The sequence below is a fragment of the Dipodomys spectabilis genome, unplaced genomic scaffold, assembly GCF_019054845.1.
Source record: "Dipodomys spectabilis isolate Male_0828 unplaced genomic scaffold, ASM1905484v1 ptg000457l, whole genome shotgun sequence".
NCBI classification, from domain to species: domain Eukaryota; kingdom Metazoa; phylum Chordata; class Mammalia; order Rodentia; family Heteromyidae; genus Dipodomys; species Dipodomys spectabilis.
In genome coordinates this window covers 935,533-955,453 of record NW_024871134.1, presented here as the reverse complement: position 1 = coordinate 955,453, position 19,921 = coordinate 935,533, and the positions used below count along the sequence as shown (strand labels likewise).

At 43.7% G+C, this 19,921-nt stretch overlaps 1 protein-coding gene and 1 pseudogene across 5 annotated transcripts in view; both read left to right on the top strand.

The window, feature by feature from the left end:
- The window catches only part of Fam135a (family with sequence similarity 135 member A), a 72,921-nt gene extending 71,354 nt beyond the window's left edge, over window positions 1-1,567 (top strand). For all 5 annotated transcript variants that reach the window (XM_042668559.1, XM_042668560.1, XM_042668558.1 and 2 more), the window contains one exon: window positions 366-1,567. In XM_042668559.1, the coding sequence (XP_042524493.1) occupies window positions 366-571 (206 nt within the window). In that variant the 3' untranslated portion in view covers window positions 572-1,567. The remainder of the gene's footprint in view (window positions 1-365) is intronic.
- A 17,652-nt stretch (window positions 1,568-19,219) lies between these two features.
- On the top strand, window positions 19,220-19,690 carry LOC122098081 (annotated as a pseudogene).
- Window positions 19,691-19,921: the final 231 nt, after the last annotated feature.

Genomic DNA, 19,921 nt, shown 5'->3' with positions numbered 1-19,921 from the left:
CACATTATTTTAATATGACTTCTCACTTTACTATGGCTAACTTTCATAATGATTGCATAAATTGCAAATTCATAAATTGCAAATGATTTAACTATTAGGAAATTATTTTCTTTATTACATGCATTGATTTGAGCTAAAAATAATCAAATTGGCAAATGATTTTTACCTGGCTGGAAATTGTAATTATATTTTCTACAAAATAATAAAAAATGATAGCTTAAAGAAAAATAAAACCTAAATTTTGAAAGGTATCTTTCTGCTTTAGGTAGAAATAATGTAACTGAATTTTGTGAACTACTTAAGAGTTGATACTTTTTTCTAATTACTCATGGTAATATTTTTTCTGTTTTCTTTTTTCTCTGTAGGACAGATCTATTCAGAAATGATCCACAACTTGCTTCGCCCAGTTCTACAAAGCAAAGACTGTAATTTGGTTCGATACAACGTCATCAATGCATTGCCCAATACAGCGGATTCACTCATTGGGAGAGCTGCTCATATAGCTGTTCTTGATTCAGAAATATTTTTAGAGAAATTCTTTCTGGTCGCTGCCCTCAAATATTTCCAGTAGGATAAAAGCATTATTAGAGACTTGACAATTACCTCATCCAACAGTGATTTAAATGATGTATTATAGTTAAATGTAGATGTTAATAAGTTCTAAGAAATATTTATACATTTTTATATGGAAGATAATTTATATCATCCGTGCATAGAGCTTTTTAAACATCAAGTTTATTTTCTAGGTAATGTGGCTGTGCAATATTTTTTTAATTTTATCTTTTTACTTTTCTATTACTTTTTCATACATTTTGCTACCTATGTATTTCAGTGAACTTTAAGCCCATATGGACATCTGATTCTTATTAACTTTCACGACTCTTACATCAGACTACATCTACTAGAGGCTGTTATTGCTAGAATAGCATGGGATTTTTAATTTTCTAGTTTTGGGGTATTATTTAGCTAACTATAAATTTTTCTTTTAACATTTTACTGTGTTTTAACTGGAAATAAAATATGGCTGCTAAAATATATTTTTGAAATCAACTTCTTTACTCCTGAAACATCCCTTTATCCTGTGATCAAACCAGGTAGCTCATACATTACAATGTTGTGGCTGTTTTCTATGAAACCATTACTATTGCTATTACACATGTATCATGCCTATCAAAATATATTTTCTACTGTTGGTTTAAACATCATTTCTCATATTGACTTTTATTACTGGAATTTTTGTGTTCACATTAGCAGCATATAAAAATTTTTGAATTCCCTCTGCCTTGATTTGTTTGGAATTTTGTTAAGGTAATGTTGCCTGAACCTTTTGACTCCATTTCTTTAGCTTTTTCATAAACTTCCTTGTATGTACATAGTAATTAAATGTTTAAATTTATGCAATACTTTTGTGAATTTAGATAATTTTTAACTGTTGTTAAAAGTTATTCATCTGAAGAGTAATGTAAATACTTCATGTTAAAATGGAAAAAAACTAACTTTACATGTTTGGTGATACAGATGCAAATGTTTTTGATATATGGAGATATTAAATTTTGACATTACTAAAGGTGCTGAATAACATTAAATTCACTATTTTCTTTCCCTGTTTTTCTTGTGATGCACTAAGAGTGGATGGAAAGACTGTTTGCATTCATCAATTGTAATGGACAGAGTTTTTTTTTGTAAGTATGCATTATTTAATTGATGCATGTTTATTTTCAGCATTGTGTTCATTGCTTCTGGTGTAAATAAATGAACAAATGTGTGTCTGGAGGAATAGCTAAAACATGTAATCCCTTACTTTATGTAATGCTGTTTCATCAGCAGTGGAATGCACAAACATATAATACCCTGAGCAGTGGGCCATACCATCTAGATTTGTATAAATACACTGATATTCACACAGCACTGATGTCTCTTCTCAGAATGTGTCCCCATATGTCAGCAAGGTTTTCCAGCAAGCTGCAATCCAGGAATATCTGTACAGAATGTGAGAGAGTTGGGTTTTTATTTTTCCCCCACAAGTTTTTGCTGTTGTGGTACTATGAACTGAAAGAAGAAATACTAACACAATATGGGGAGAACCTTAACCAAAAACATCTTAAATACATAATGTTATTTTTCCTTTCTTGTTCATTTTGGATACTTTAAAAAGCATCCTTATGGTCAAGCATTAGTGGCTCAGGTCTGTAGTCCTAGCTACTCAGGAGGCTGAGATCTGAGGATTGTGGTTTGAAGCTAGGTAAGGCTGTGATTTTTTTTTTAATTGTGAAAATACTGTACAGAGGGGTTACAATTACATGGCCAAGATAATGAGTACATTTCTTATCAAGCATTGTAGCCTCCTCCTTTGTTTCCCCTTCCCATCCCTTCCCATCCTCCCCGACCCCCCCCCCCCCCACCAAAGTTGTAAAGTTCATTTTGGACATAATGACTTGTACATCTCGTTGCAATGGGTCCATCTGTATCCCTATTTAAACGATTTGTTTTTCCCCTTCCCCTCCACAAATTATACCGACACCAAATACAGTAAAAGCAGGGGTTATACTGTGGGGGAGGGAAGTCTGTGATTTTTATCTTCAGTAATCCATCAAAAAGCCAGAAATGGGGCTGTGGTTCAAGTGGTAGAAAGCTAACTTTGAGCATGCCCTGAGTTCAAGTCCCAGGACACCCCTGCCCCACGTCCCCCAAAGTATGCTCTTCTTTTTGTTTTTTTTTTATTGTAAAGCTACTATACAGAGGGTTACAGTTACATGAGTGAGGTAATGAGTACACTTCCTCTTGAACATTGTTACCCCCTCCATTGTTTTCCCCCTACCATCCCCTCCCTCCCTCCCTTCCCCGAGGTTCTTTTTTTTTTTTTGATTGTGATTAAATGATTACATAATTTCAAAGTCACAAGTTCATTCTAACTTCCCTGGAGCAAATTGTCTACCACAGTCTGTAATATATAACAGTGTTCACATGTTATATACCATATTTGTGATCAGCAGCATGGGGATATTTAGTAGTGGTTCAACCAGATGAGCGGGAGTTCTTTGTTTCTTAAGTCCTGTTAGTTTTGTCGTATCACCTAACCTTTTGGATTTAGCATCCACTTATCAGGGAGACCATGTACTGTTTGTCTCTTCGTTCTTGGCTTACCTCGCTCAACATGATTCCTTCTAGCTCCATCCATTTCCCTGCAAATACCATTATTTTGTCATTTCTAATGGCTGCATAATATTCCATTGTGTATAGATACCACAATTTTTGGATCCATTCATCTGTGGTGGGGCATCTAGGTTGTTTCCATATCCTAGCTATTGCGAACAGTGCTGCAATAAACATGGAGGTGCATGTGTCCTTGTATATTGGTTCCTGTTGTTCAGGGTAGATGCCTAGAAGTGGTATGACTGGGTCGTAAGGGAGGTCAATCTTTAGCTTTCTAAGGACCCTCCAGACTGCTTTCCAAAGTGGTTGTATAAGTGTACATTCCCACCAGCAGTGTAATAGGGTTCCTCTTTCTCCACATCCCCTCCAGCATTTGTTGTTGGCTGATTTGTGGATGTGGGACATTCTGACTGGGGTAAGGTGGTTATCTCAGGGTTGTCTTTATTTGCATTTCCTTCACCACCAGGGATGATGAACATTTCCTCATGTGTTTCTTTGCCATTTTTATTTCTTCATTTGAGAAGTCCCTCTTTAGTTCCCTTGCCCATTTAGTAATTGGTTTGTTAGGTTTGGGAGGGATTAGTTTCTTGAGTTCCCTGTATATACAGGATGTTAACCCCTTGTCTGATATATTGCTGGTAAATATTTTTTCCCAATTAGTTGGTTGTCTTTCTAGCTTAGTTGCGATAGATTTAGCTGTGCAGAAGCTTTTTATTTTAAGGTAGTCCCATTTGTCGAGTCTCTCTCCAACTTGTTGTGACCCTGGGACTTTGTTCAGGAAGTTCCTTCCTGTGCCTATTAGTTCAAGTGTCTCTCCTACTCTGTCCTGTAGTAGTTTCAGAGATTCAGGTTTAATGTTAAGGTCTTTAATCCATTTTGAGTTGATGTTGGTGCATGGTGATAGGCTGGGGTCCACTTTTAGTTTTCTGCATGTGGCTGCCCAGTTTTCCCAGCACCAGCAGTTGAAGAGGCTGTGTTTCTTCCATTGTATGTCTTTGGCTCCTTTGTCGAATATCAGCTGGCTGTAGGCCTGTGGATTTATATCTGGATCTTCTATTCTGTTCCATTGGTCTTCGGGTCTGTTTTTGTGCCAGTACCATGCTGTCTTTGTTATTATAGCTCTGTAGTAGAGTTTGAAGTTCGGCATGGATAGCCCTCCCATATTGTCTTTATCCCCTAGAATTGTTTTGGCTATTCTAGGTCTTTTGTTGTTCCATATAAATTTTTGGACTGTTTTCTGTATTTCAGTGATGTACGTCATTGGGATTTTAATAGGAATTGCATTGAATTTGTATATTTTGGAAGTATCACCATCTTTACTATATTAAGTCGGCCTATCCAGGAGCATGGGAGGTCTTTCCATTTCCTAGTGTCTTCTGCAATTTCTTTCTTTAACTTTTTATAGTTCTCATTAAATAGTTCTTTTACATCTTTGGTTAGGTTAATTCCTAAATATTTTATTTTTTGGGAGGTTATTGTGAATGGGGTTGCTCCCTTTATTTCCCTCTCTTCCTGTGCGTTATCAGTGTATAGGAAGGCAACTGATTTTTGTAGGTTTATTTTGTATCCTGCTATTTTGCTGAAGTGACTTATGATTTCTAAAAGTTTGGGGATGGAGTTTTTGGGATCGTGGAGGTATAGTATCATGTCGTCTGCAAAAAGGGATAGTTTCACTTCTTCTTTCCCTATGCGGATCCCTTTAATGTCTTTTTCTTGCCTTATTGCCCTGGCTAAGGGTTCTAGGACTATGTTGAAGAGGAGTGGAGACAGTGGGCATCCTTGCCTTGTTCCTGTTTTTAGGAGGATTGGTTGTAGCTTTTCCCCATTAAGTATAATATTGGCTATTGGTCTGTCATAAATGGCTTTTATTGTTTTTAGAAATGTTCCTTCTATTCCTATTTTCTCCAGAACTTTTAGCATGAATGAATGTTGAATTTTATCAAAGGCCTTTTCTGCATCTGTGGCGATAATCATGTGATTCTTGACCTTGGCTCTGTTGATATGCTGGATTACATTTATTGACTTACTTATGTTAAACCATCCCTGTGTCTCTGGGATGAAGCCTACCTGATCATAGTGTATTATTTTTTTTATGTGTTTCTGGATTCTGTTAGCTAGAATCTTGTTAAGGATCTTTGCATCTGTGTTCATCAAGGAGATTGGCCTGTAATTCTCCTTTTTGGTTGGGTCTTTGCCTGGTTTGGGGATGAGTGTGATATTGGCTTCGTAGAATGAGTTTGGGATAGCTCCCTCCTTCTCTGTTTCTCTGAAGAGCTTGAGGAGTATGGGTATTAGTTCTTCTTTAAAGGTCTTATAGAATTCTGCTGTGAATCCATCTGGTCTTGGGCTTTTTTTTGTTGGAAGACTTTTGATAGCTTCCTGTATCTCATTATAGGATATTGGCTTATTTAATTGGTTAACTTCTTCTTTGCTCAGTTTGGGTAACTTGTATTTCTCTAAAAATGCATCCATTTCCGCCAGATTTTCTTCCTTTAGAGAGTATAGCTTTTGAAAGTAGTCTGTTAGAATTGTTTGGATATCTTGGGTATGTGTTGTGATGTTTCCCGTGGCATCCCTAATCCTATTAATATGGGTTTCCTCTCTTCTTTTTTTAATTAATCTTGCCAACGGGCCATCAATTTTGTTTATTTTTTCAAAGAACCAGCTTTTTGTTTGGTTTATTTTGGTTATGGTTTTCTGATTTTCTAATTGGTTAATCTGTGCTCTCAATTTGGTTATCTGGCTTCATCTAGTAGCTTTAGGTCCCATTTTTTCTTGTTTTTCTAGCTGTTTTAGTTGCAACATGAGATTATTTACTTGGTCTGTCTCCATTCTCTTGATGTGGGCACTGAGGGCAATAAATTTGCCCCTCAGGACTGCTTTTGCTGTGTCCCACAAGTTTCTTTGTGAGGTGTTTTCATTTTCATTGAGTTGTAGGAAATGCTTTATTTCTTCTCTGATCTCTTCTGTTACCCAGGCCTTGTTAAGGAGTATGCTGTTCAATTTCCATGTATTAGAGAAATTTCTGCGGTATGCTTTGTTATTGAGAGCTAGCTTGATTCCACTGTGGTCAGATAGGATACAGGGGATTATGTCGATCCCTTTGTATTTGCTTAAGTTCCTTGCATGAACTATGATATGGTCTATTTTGGAGAAAGTTCCATGAGCTGCTGAGAAGAATGTGTACTGTGTTGTTTTAGGGTGAAATACTCAGTAGATGTCAGTTAATTCCGCGTGAAGTATGGCCTCACTTAATTCGGTAGCTTCTTTGCCAATCCTCTGGTTGGTAGACCTGTCCTTTGGTGAGAGTGGCGTGTTAAAGTCTCCTAGTATTATCGTATTGGGATCTATTTTATTCTGTAAGTTTGAGAGCATTTGTTTAACATATCTGGGTGCACCGATATTTGGGGCATATAAGTTGATGATGGTTATATCCTCCTCTTGGATTGTTCCCTTTATTAATATGTAGTGTCCGTCCTTGTCTTTCTGTACTGATTTTAATGAAAAGTTTATTTTGTCAGATATCAGGATAGCTACACCTGCTTTCTTATTGGGGGAATTTGATTGGTAGATCCTTTTCCACCCCTTCACTCTGAGTTTGTTTGTATGTTTGGCTGAGAGGTGGGTCTCCTGAAGGCAACAGATGGATGGGTCTTGTTTTCTGATCCAGTCCTCAGTTCGTTTTCTTTTAATTGGCGAATTCAGCCCATTTATATTAAGAGAAAGTATAGAGAGATGCATTGTTGTCCCTGCCATTCCGTTTTCCTAAGTTTTTCTTCTTTCCTTTCCTCCTGTGCTTGCTCAGTTAGACTTTGAGTAATGCCTGTTTGGGGCAGGTCCCAGTTCCTGGTTGCTTTCTTCAGGTTGTGTCCCCCCTCTTAGAATTCTTTGTAATGCTGGCTTAATGTTTATGTATTCATTTAGTTTTTCTTTGCTATTAAAAGTTTTCAGTTCTCCATCGAATGTGAATGCTAGCTTTGCCGGGTATATCAGTCTGGGTTGGCAGTTATTGGCTCTCAGGGCTCGTATGGTGCTTTCCCAGGCTTTTCTTGCATTCATTGTTTGTGTGGAGAGATCTGCAGTGATTCTAATTTTTTTCCCGTTGTAGTATAGCTCCTTCTTCATTTTTGCTGCATGCAGGATTGTTTCCTTATTATTTAGATCCATCATTTTTACTATAATGTGTCTAGAAGTGTTTCTCCTGGGATCTTGCTTGTTGGGTGTTCGATAAGCTTTTGTGATGTAGTTAAGATGGTCGTTTTTGAGATGGGGAAAATTTTCATTGACTATCTTGTTAAATAGGTGTTGCATTCCCTTGCTCTGGAATTCCTCACCTTCGTCCACTCCGATTATGCGAAGGTTAAATTTTTTAGCATTATCTGCTTGCTCTTGAATTTCCCTTTGGTTGATTTGAGTGATTTTTCCATATCTGTCACTTTTTGGTCCAATTGGTGTATTCTGTCTTCTGTATCTGACACTCTACCTTCCATTTCATTCACTCTGTTGACCGTGGCTTCTATTGTGGTTTGCATGGTGGAAATGGATCCCTTTATGGATTCAATGTTGGTTCTCAATTTGGCGTTTATCTCACTTCTTACTGAGGTTTGTGCAGCTTCTATTTTTGCATCCAACTTTTGTTTGATATCCTGTATATCTTTTGATAGTTCATCCTTGTGCTCTCAATTTCTGATCCATTTCTCGCTTTATTTCTTGAGTCATTGCCTCCAGCAACCCTTGGATGTAGCTTTTGTCTTCCATTCCTGCTTTGCTCCCACTGGGGCTCTCCTCTGCGTGGCTGCTGGCTTTTGAGGTGAGCTTGCTGTCCTGGGTAGTGGTAAACCTTGTGATTTTTCTCTGTGATTTTCGCATGGGGGTTCAGGAGACTGCTCTTCAATCTTGTTTTGGTGTGTCTGTCTTTGCTTGGTTGCTGATTCTGTATTGGTAGAGAGAGTCTGTGCCTGATCTGGATTCTGTTGGGAGCCTATTTCCAGCTGCTATTCTGACTTACTTAGGATTCTCAGCTCTCTGCTGTAGATTGCTGGCAATTCCTGCCTTTGGAAGGGTTGAGCAGCCTAGACTGCTTGTGTTTGCTCCTGCGGGTGCTCTTGGGAAGATCAGATGCTCTGGATGCACTCTCCCAAATACTGGAGTCTGCTATGGGCTCCTGATGTGTTTTGTTTGTTTGTTTTGGGCTGGTTGTGGGCTTGAACTCTAGGTTTGGGTGCTGTCCCTCAGCTCTTCAGCTCAAGGCTGGCACCCTACCATTTGAGCCACAGCCCCACTTCTGACCCTTTTTGCTTTGTTCAGGCGCCGGTCCCCAGGCCTGGTTCCGGCCCCAGCCTGGAGCGCGCTCGTTAGGCCTGTGCTAATGTGTATACCACCTAGGTTATGCAGCCTGGAGGACACAGTTCAAATTTCTTCTACTGTTGGTAGTCTTGACCCAGGGGCGCTGTTCCTGGCTTGGGCATTTAAGCTCCCTTCCAGGGGTGCTCTTGCTCTGGCCTGGCCAGCAGAGTGTGCTCCACCGGCTGGTGGAGCTCTCGAACAGTTCCCAGCTTTAGTGGGTCCTGTGGTCCGGGTGTTGGGGTAGGGAGTCTAGGTCAGGGTCTAGGGATTCCCTCCAGCTCTGGTCTCCCTTGATGGATTCACTGTCCCCTGTGGGGTACTCACCCTCTAGGTCGTCAGTTGTTGTTGCAATCCGAGTTCAGTTGGGGTGGTTGCGGGCTGGGTTGGGTGGCCCCCGCCGGGTAGTTGCAATCGCGATTGGGCGGGTGGTCTGCCGACAGGTCCCTTTGTCGCGCTGCTGGTGCCGGGCGGCTTTGGCGGGATGGAGCCTCTCCGCTCCGGTGGAGAGTGAGGGGTGGGGGTGGGATCCTTGTGGAGACTCCCAGCTGGTAGGTTTCTCTGTTCCTGGTGATCCGCTGTTCTGCAATCCGGTACCTGGTGATCTGCAAGCAGCCCCCTGTGTCTCTGTGGCTCCGGCATCCCCCGCCGGGCCGGCTGGCCGGCGGCTTGGCGCACTGCCACGCGGCCAGTAAAGGTTGGGGGAGGGGTCTTCGCTCTTCTCTGTTCTGAATTTCTTCTTTTCCTCTCTTTCTTTTTTTGTTATTTTCCACCTCTGGTTTTTCTCTGAGTGTTCGTCTTTTTGTTGTTGTCGGTCTCTTGGGGAGATTAAGCGTTGGAACTCGAACTCTCTTTTTGGTTGGAGAGAGCTGTGGCGTTTCCCTACTGCCCCGTCGCCATCTTGGTCCCCCCTTCGCTCTTCTTATTTCTAGAATGAAGAGAGGATATTTATGTGACTGTCTTTGAAAATGTGCAGTAAGAATATTAGGTTAATGAAGAATTCAGTATTTTTAACATCCTTGAACTTCCAACCTAAGTATAAGAAATATACTTTGCTGTGTTTTCTTATACAGTTGTCCTTACATTCCCACTGGGGGTGGGTTTGATGACTTTATCCTCCACACCCAAATATCACAGTCTGCTGGTGTTCAGGTCACTTACATAAAATATAAATTTCATGTTGAGCCTAGGGTGACCAATTCCTTGCAGAAAACAACATTTGTGTATAACTTATGTATATCCTTCTGTACATCATAACTAAATTACTTACAATAATTGAGAGTGTAGAAATTACATAAGTAATTGTTGCACTACATTATTTGGGTGATAAAAACAAAACTTCCCAAATAGTTTTGATCTTCAGTTGTCTGAATCTGCAGATGTATGATCTACTGATTTTTGCTGTTTGATACTCAGTAGGGTTAGCTGCATGTGTGCCTTTAAAAGAAGTAGAGAAGTGAAGCTGGGTGCTGGTGGCTCACACCTGTAATCCTAGCTACTTAGGATCTGAGGATCACGGTTCAAAGCTAGCCTGGACAGGAAACTTCATGAGACTCTTATCTCCAATAAACCACTAGAAAACTGGAAGTGGCACTATGGCTTAAGTGGTAGAATGCTTGCCTTGAGCTGAAGAGCGCATGGATAGCGCCCAAGCCCAGAGTTCAAGCCCCTTGGCCAAAAAAAGAAAAAAAAAATGGAGAAGTGGTATGAGAGCATTTTACACACAAAATCTACAGATTTCTGCCCCGGGGGGATGGAGTCCTCCAGTTGAGAAGCTTTGTAGTAGATGGCTGGGCAGTGTAGTCACTTCTCAGGCCTGTCTTTCCTTCTAAATTGTTTATACTATGCATCAAGTGTGAATTGAGCCTAGGGCTAACAAGTTGCAGAACATTAGCAAGTGTGATTTTTTTTTTTTTTGGTCGGTTGTGGGCCTGAACTCTGGGCCTGGGTGCTGTCCCTCAGCTCTTCAGGTCAAGGCTAGTGCTCTACCACTTAAGCCACAGCGTCACTTCGGGCTTTTGCTGCTTATGTGGTGCTGAGGAATCGAACCCAGGGCCTCATGCATGCAAGGCAAGCACTCTACCACTGAGCCACCTTCCCAGACCTGCAAGTGTGAAATTTTATTGATAGCAGTGCACGTTATGAAAAATAACATGCTAATAGGGTAGTGGCAGACATACTTGCAAGAGGTATGTTTAGATAACTAGAAGTTTCTCCTGTATGAATGATGCATTCAGTTCAGAGGTGAGAGGTAGACCTTCTCCTTGATGGTACATGGAATTGAACTTGGGGCTGTCTGCATGCCAGAAGAGTGTCATGCCACTGAGCTAGATTCTCAACTCTGTCTTTTGGGTGCACCTGGAGGGAAGAACACTCAGGCAGCTCATTTTAAGGCAATTTGTATGTGGTCTATTTCAAACGGCAGCCCTTCCTGCTCGGGCTGGCCTGGAACCACAATCCTCAGATCTCCGCCTCCTGAGCAGCTAGGATTCACAGATGTGAGCCACATGCACCCAGCTTATTAAGGGCTTTTTAAATTTCAGTTGTAAATACTTTATCTCATACAATTCTAAAGCTTTCACCAAGATTAAATACCCTCGATTTGTCTTTACGAAGACAAGAGATGGTTTTTTATTCTTCTCCCATGAAAAGTAGGCGTTAGCTGTCACATGAACTTCACTCTCAACTGCTTCACGGAGAGCAAAAGAGCTTTCGGCAGGTGGATGTTTCCCACAGACGTGGCGATGCTGTAGTGCTGACGGGCGGCTCCGCGAGGCCGCACAGCGCCCGCCGCGGGCTGTCTGATAACAGGTGCGCGTCACCTCTGCACTCATTCATGGCTTTAGATGAGTCTCAGCCGCGGCGCGGCGCGGTCACGGCCTGCCTCTGCGACCCCGACGAGCCTGGTGCCGGCTGCGACTCATTCGGGGCGTCCTCACCGCACCCGTGCCCTGCCCGCGGTCCCCGGCACCGCAGCGCCCGCCGCGGGCTCCCCCAGGCCCGCCACCCTTCGCCTCCCGCCCGCCGGGCTCCTCCGGGCGGGCGCCCTGGCCGTTTTCCGGAAGGGCTTCCGGGGCACTGCTTCTGTTCTGTCTTCTCCCATCCGCCCCGCGGGACCCGCACCCGCGCAGCGCTTCCGGTGCCCACCCGGCGTGGCCCGTGAGTATCCGCCACTTCCGGCCGCGGGGCCCGCCCGAGCCAGGACCCCGGCGTGGCCGTCCCGTGCGAGCCACGTTTTCCGTGGTTAGCATGGGAGCTCGGGGTTCCCCTGCCACCGAGTCCTGTGAGGTCCAGGCCGCCCTCCTCCGGAGGCGTGCGAGGGCGGCGGCGTGACCCCGCGGCCGGCGTGACCCCGCGGCCGGCGTGACCCCGCGGCCGGCGTGACCCCTCGTAAAGGCAGGGAACTCTTCTTGGCTTTGATCGCAGAATAAGAATTTCTGGAAAAGTCTCGATGGGAAGAAAACCTGGCAGAGCTTTACTGAATAAGTAAGCAAGCAGGCAAGTAGACAGACAGACAAGCAGAAGGGCACGGACACACTATACCAGGTGGGTCCTCCCCGAGGGAGGCACGCACACGGGCTCTGACGTCAGGATATTCACATGACGAAGGCGGTCTGACTCTCTGACGTCAGGATATTCACATGACGAAGGCGGTCTGACTCTCTGACGTCAGGATATTCACATGACGAAGGCGGTCTGACTCTGACGTCAGGATATTTACATGACGAAGGCGGTCTGACTCTGACGTCAGGATATTTACATGACGAAGGCGGTCTGACTCTGACGTCAGGATATTTACATGACGAAGGCGGTCTGACTCTCTGACGTCAGGATATTTACATGACGAAGGCGGTCTGACTCTGACGTCAGGATATTTACATGACGAAGGCGGTCTGACTCTCTGACGTCAGGATATTTACATGACGAAGGCGGTCTGACTCTCTGACGTCAGGATATTTACATGACGAAGGCGGTCTGACTCTGAAGTCAGGATATTTACATGACGAAGGCGGTCTGACTCTCTGACGTCAGGATATTTACATGACGAAGGCGGTCTGACTCTCTGACGTCAGGATATTTACATGACGAAGGCGGTCTGACTCTCTGACGTCAGGATATTTACATGACGAAGGCGGTCTGACTCTCTGACGTCAGGATATTTACATGAGGAAGGTGGGTCTGACTTAAAGTCCTGCAGACAGGCTAGTATCTTTGTTCTAATCACTCTTGGGTTGCCCTGCTACCACATGGGCTCAGGGGCTCTGAGATGGGCCTGTACTTCAAATAAATAACCATTATGCTTGGGCCTTCTTTTTAAGAAAGAATGCTTTCTGCCATGTACTTTAAAACTCGTGTGTATCCTGGAGATAGAATGTGTCCTGCCACAAATGTGTATCCCTTGAGGTAAGCCCTTTGTTCCAGGAAGAGCCATTTTTCCAAGTACTTGCTTTTGGATACATGTCTTTTTATGATATCCTCTCAATTTTTAGAGCACACTCATTGTCTGGGGCTAGTAGGAAAGGTCTCTGCTTTTGCTCCCTGTGGTGTCCCCAGACACTGGCCTATGTAGAAGTCTTCTCAGTATTGTTCTGGCTCAAATAGCAAAAGCAGGACATTCTATACAGCTGGATTCTCTTTGTCTTTGCATCTCAATCCTCATAAATATGTCTCATTGTTCTAACTAAATTGTTTCTAAACCAGTTCAGCCAAAATATAGTATTTCCTAGTATCTCTGGGCATTTACCCTATTTATTACAGCCTGCATTTGAGGACTACATACTTCTAATAGCAGTCTTTTATTTTGCTGGCAGAAAAAATGTGCAATAAAGGACATTAAACTTAGTGTATTAACATTATCACATCAAGTGTAGATATGGAACTTGACAATAGGAAATAGAGTAAATTATCATGAGTGATTTCAACCCCATGTTTCATAATCAGGCAAAAAAGGCATAGATGAAGTGATGACTCATGCATTTACTGTGCTTTTTTTTTTTGTAGTTTATGGGGTTGGACTTGACATTATAGAGTGATTAGCTTTATTTCCATATTTAAATATGACAAGTATTCAGGTAGATTTATTTTTCTACTTACAAGCACCTTTAAAAATAAGTATGCTATCTTGTATATACATTTGCTGAATCTGGGGAGGGGGAGGGGAATAACAAAATGCTGAAACAAGCACACAGGATGACCCATTGCAACATGATACCCACAGCAAACCATGTTGGAAATGAACTTTACAACTTCAGAGGGAAGGAGTGAGGGAGGTGGGGAGGGAAGGGATACTGGGAGAACAACAAAGGAAGGGATAACAATGCTCGACAAGAAATGGACTCATTGCCTCACTCATGTAACTGTCACCCCTCTGTACAGCATCTTTACAGTAAAATAAAAATTAAAAAATCCATGCTAAATGTAGAATATTCTTTGCTTTCAAAAGCATTCATCACAAACGCAGCAGTACTCAGTAGAAACTATGTTGAGAATAAACTTGTGAGTGAGGGCTGGAGGGAAAAACTGGGAGGCAGCAAGGGAAAGGATGACATTGTTCAAAAAGTGTATACATCCTCACCTGACTTATGAAATGGCAACCCCTCTGCACAATAACAACAATAAAAAATTTAATAAAGCATTCATCAAAGCCAAAACACCGTAGTGAGGTTTGGAAATGAATACAGCCAAGCATGCGGATTTCAAGAGCTCAAAATACAAAACACATAAAAGACACAAAAATCCTGGTAGACAATGTGTAGGCTTTGTCCTTTTATTTTGCACCAGGAATTTCTATAGATTGATCATTATCAGCCTTTATTATCAAATACCTTAAAATGCCCGTATAGGGCCTTTTTTTGAGGGAGGGGGAGGTCCGGTCATGGGGCCTGAACTCTGAGCCTTGGCACTCTCCCTCAACTCTTCAGCTCAAGGCTAGCGCTCTACCACTTGAGCCACAGCGCCACTTCCGGCTTTTTTCTTTTTGTTTATGTGGTACTGAGGAATCAAACACAGGGCCTCATGCATGCAAGACAAGCGCTCTACCACTGAGCCACCTTCCCAGCCCTAGGGCCTTTTTCTTAATGGAAACATCAAGATGTTGCAGGATAAACTTAGGTGACAAGAATTAACTAAGACAAGCAGGTCTGACCAACAAAAATCTGATGGATCTTGTGTGAGTTTTCTGACCACATGGAGCTTGATAAGTAAGTAAAATACAGAATAATTGGAAAGATACTAGAGCAATTACTTGTGATATCACACAAACCTGCACCAGCTACTTACTTGATGTGTGGCCCCAAGTGGTTTGCTAAAACTAAGCTTCAGTGACCTCCTATGAAAAAAATGGGAATGATGACACCAACTTCATTGCAGTGTCCTAGAAATCACCTGAGGTGATAGAAGCTGTACAATGTCTGGCCCAGCACCCATTGCACACCGGATGTTAATTAGCCAGCACAAGAAGGGGGACAGTCAGTGTCTAGGACGGTGTAAGATGACTCCACAGCCCAGATTGTGAGGGGCCTTGCGAGGCTCACGGTTATTTTAACCCACGTTGCGAAAAGAAAGCCTTAGGACAAACTGCTAACCTGCTTACCTCAGTTAATTCTTGGCACTGGATACTGCTCTGATTTTTGGTCTCATTGGGGTTACAGTCAGATTACTCTGTCACCTTTCTATCGGGATTTGAAGGTTTTGTTTTGTTGTTTTTGTCGGTTGTGGGGCTTGAACTCTGGGCCCGGCTGTTGTCCCTCAGCAATTCAGCTCAGGGTGAGCGCTCTACCACTTGAGCCACAGCGCCACTTCCAGTTTTATGGTGGTTCATTGGAGATAAGAATCTCATGGACTTTCCTGCCTGGGCTGGCTTTGAACCATGATTCTCAGAGCTCAGCCTCCTGAGTAGCTAGGATGACAGGTGTGAGCAACTGGTGCCTGGCCCTGAAGTTCTTTACATATACTGTTTGAAACTTTCCATCAGGCTCAATTCATTTCCATTTCTTCCACTAACTTCCCTCCATACTCTACCTGAAGCCAAGCATTTCCTCCAACCTTCCATAGCATGTAATTTATTATTCTCTCAGTATTAATTCTATTTCCCCATTTCCATGGCTATCTGAAATTTGAGCTTTTTTATACTAAACAGTAATTTTCTGAATGACAAAAGCCCAATTTTGAGGCCTGGGTTGAACTGAACTGGAGACCATCATGTTCGGTGAAATAAGCCAAGCCCCAAAAGCAAAATGTCACATTTTGGCTTTTATGTGGAATCTAAATCTAAAATGATGATGATGATGAGGCATGGGTGTAAAATAAGGACTTTGTTGGTGGGTGAATCAGCAGGAGGGAGGAGGCGTAAAGAAGAGGGTGCTGTGCAAACAACAGGATCAAAGTTTGTGGGGACTCAGCATAGGGGGATTTGATTAAAACATACTCTGCATTTATGTGACTATCAGAAAGAAACTTCTTTGTATAATTAATTGATTGTTTCAAGGAGGAAGCACATTGTTTGGATACTGGAGTGGAGCTAAAGAAGACATTGGTAACAACATTTCTCCTTTGTAATTGCTCTGATGTTCACAAGACAAGCCTAAGACCCAAACCTGAGGAGCACAAGGGGAGAAAGCAGGCTTTATGCTTCTGTGTCATAGATTAAGGCTACCAAACTGTGTTGTATGTATGTATGTATGTATGTATAACGTATGTATGTATCATCTGTCTGTCGGTTGGTTGTCCGGCCTGTCTGTCTGCTGTGGTATACGGGGCATCACACCTGCTAGACAAAGTGCTCAGCCACTGAGCTACAAACATTTTTTAAATAACTGAGGCCATCTCTTCAGTTGACTGGGCAGACTTCAGGAAGTGGCACTGTGACTTCTAACTCACTACATAGCCCAGAGTGTACTAGAACTTGCAGCCCTCTTGCCTCCACAGGAGGAGGTAGTGGGAATTCAGCAACGTAATGCCATGACAGTTCCTTTGGGCTCTAGTCCAAGTGGCTCATCACTGAAAACGCAAGAGACCTGTGGTTTAGTCAGTGGACTCAGCAATGGTCTACATAGACATGTGGAACAGATAATGAGTGAATGCTGGCTGTGGTAGGCCTGCCTTCTCCCTCAAAGAGGGCGCTCAGAAGGATGGCGTAAGGGACTGTCTGCCCAGCATGTCCTCCTGGAGTCCCAGCAGGGGTGGGCGGCTTGAAGACTCAGAGGGCATTTGGCTCTCCCATTCTGGGCAGGCAGCAGGCAGTCCTGAAAGTTCTAGAACTCTGACTTGGCAGCTGCTTCATGTGCACTTTGAGAAAAGTGGATGAAAGCCCCCGTTGCTGACGGTTGCTGGGCCAGGGCCTCCTGAGCAGGGTTACTTCACACTGTTCAGAGGCCCTCATGTTGATGGAGCAGGAGGCCCCTCATCAGTCCTCAGCCCCATGGGGAGGAGTCCCTACCCTTAGCATCCTGACACCCAGCCTCTGGCTTCTTTTTCCCCCTTCTGGTTTTGTCCCAGGCCTCTCTGAGAAGGGTGTGGATACACAGTCTGTTCTATCTTCCCGCTCCCCTTTTAAAGGGCCAGCCTCGGCTTGGTGGACACAGGTGAGATGCCACGATCAGCTGGAACAGCCTCTTCAGGTACCTTCCTCAGTCACTTTCCCTACTGAGTTTACAAGGGACGTCTTGGCTGTTCCAAAGTACAAATGACCTAAGGGCTGGGATCCTGCTGATGCAGCATCAGTAGCATAGACGCTCACCAGCTTCTGAAAGTTATCCCTCTGTTTCTTGTCCTAATTTCCCCACTGGCTCCAGGAGGTGGAGAGATGAGGCCAGGAATGCCAGACAGACTCAAGTGACCACCTTGCTGTAGCTATGGCCTATGCAGGACCCTGCTTTCCATAAAAACTTGTTGGGAGACCTTGGGGGAGGCACCATGGTCTGGAGAGTGTGTGGAAAGAGCAGCACATTTATGTATTTCCCTAGGGTAGCTCTGACACATCACTCTCCTCAGGACTCGGGGTGCAGTGAGTGCTGATTCCCGCCAGAGGGTGCTCTATATGTACGCGCCATCTTCCCCGCCTCAGGACCCGGGGTGCAGTGAGTGCTGCTTCCCGCCAGAGGGTTGCCTGGCACATGTACACCATGCTCCAATCCTCAGCTCCCAGGGTGCAGTGAGCACTGATACCCACCAGAGGGTGCTCTAGGTGTGCCCACCAGCCTTGTCTCCTCAGGACCTAGGGTGCAGTGAGCACTGATTCCCACCAGAGGGTGCTCTAGGTGTGCCCACCAGCCTTGTCTCCTCAGGACCTAGGGTGCAGTGAGCACTGATTCCCACCAGAGGGTGCTCTAGGTGTGCCCACCAGCCTTGTCTCCTCAGGACCTAGGGTGCAGTGAGCACTGATTCCCACCAGAGGGCCCTCTAGGCATGCCACCGGCCTTCTATCCTCAGGACTTAGGATGCAGTGGGCGCTGATTCCCACCAGAAGGCACACTAGGTTTGCACATTGTCCTCCTCTCCTCAGGACCTGGCATGCAGTGAGTGCTGCTTCCCACCAGAGGGCAAGCTAGGCACATGTGCACCTCCTCCGTCCTCTCCGCAGCACTCGGGTGCTGTGGGCACTGATTCCTACCAGAGGGCGTGTTAGGCACGTGTGCACCGCCCTCCCTGCCTCAGGACCCCGGGTATAGAAGACAGGCAGGGACCATATCCTATGGGCTACATGGAGTCACGGCATCCTGAAGCTGAGAATGTGCACAGGTTAAGTTATTCTGTCTGACTCCATTCTTGGGAAATGATTATCAGAGTCGAATTTAAGGTTGCTTCAAATAAAACACAAACTGAAATGAATACCATGGATGTATTATAATAATAACTAGAACCTGAAATAGAATTAGTATTGAAAAGTATATTTTTTTATGTTAAGAGTTGTTTGGATAGGTGAGGTGAACTGATTATAATCATTAAGTGTGGGGAAAATCAGGCTGATAGAGTTAGAATGCAGTAAAGAGAAGATAAAGCGTGAAAATAGGCAATTTTCATGCTATTGAGTAAGGATGAACAGTCATTCCATACTAATTAGTAGGTGAAGAATACTTTCAGATCATACAACTTTTGGAATATCAAGTTATAGAGATTTGTATGTTTATGAGGACAATAGTTTTTAGTGTTTTCAGAGATAAAGGCTTTGCAGGTAATGGCTGCTGAAGTTATTTGACATTGTAAGAATAATGCCAGGGCTGGGAATGTGGCTCAGTGGTAAGTGTTTGCCTAGCATGCATGAAGCCCTGCATTTGATTCCTCAGTACAGAGAAAAAGCTGGAAGTGATGCTGTGGCTCAAGAGGTAGAGTGCTAGCCTTGAGCACAGAGAGTCTCAAGGATAGAGTCCAGACCCTGAGTTCAAGCCCCAGGAGTGGCAAAATAATTAATAATAATAATAACGTTGCCAAATCCACAGCAGCTTCACAGGCTGTCAATGTAAGAATAACAATTGCAACTTGCAGCTGGGTACCCAGTAGCTCATGCCTGTCATCCTAGCTACTCAGGAGGCTGAGATCTGTGGATTGTGGTTCAAAGCCAACCCGGGCAGGAAAGTCCATAAGACTTTTATCTCCAATAAATGACTCAGAAAACCAGAAGTGGCACTGTGGCTCAAGTGGTAGAGCGTTTGCCTTGAACAGAGGGGCTGAGGGATGGTGCCCAGTCCCAGAGGTCAAGCCCCAAGACCGACATAAAAAAGCTGCTGGTGCTGCCACCATGTCTTTAGTGATTCCTGAGAAGTTCCAGCACATTTTGCAAGTACCCAACACCAACATCGATGGGTGGTGGAAAATAACCTTTGCCATCACTGCCATTAAGGGTGTGGGGTGAAGATATGCTCACGTGGTGTTGGGGAAAGCAGACACTGACCTCACCAAGAGGGCTGAGGAACTCACAGAGGATGAGGGGGATCGTGTGATCACCATTTTGCAGAATCCACGTCAGTATAAGATTCCAGACTGGTTCTTAAACAGACAGAAGGATGGAAAGGATGGAAAATACAGCCAGATTCTGGCCCATGGTCTGGATAATAAGCTCCATGAAGACCTGGAGCGGCTGAAGAAGATTCGAGCCCTTAGAGGGCTGTGCCACTTCTGAAGCCTTCGAGTCAGAGGCCAGCACACCAAGACCACTGGACTCCATGGACGCACTGTGGATGTTTCCAAGAAGAAATGAGTCTGTAGGCCTTTTCTGTTAATAGTTTATATACTGATTAAAAAATAGTAATTTGAGAGACACTAAAATGTGTTCAAGATGATTAGATTGAGAGTAGTAGATAGGAAGGATATGAGACTAGAAAATAAAGATGCCTCGTAGAAATGTCACAACAACAATATGTAGATTTAATACCGTTTAGCACACATTGGTGGTTACAAAATTAACACAGTTTATGAGTCCTTTATGTGC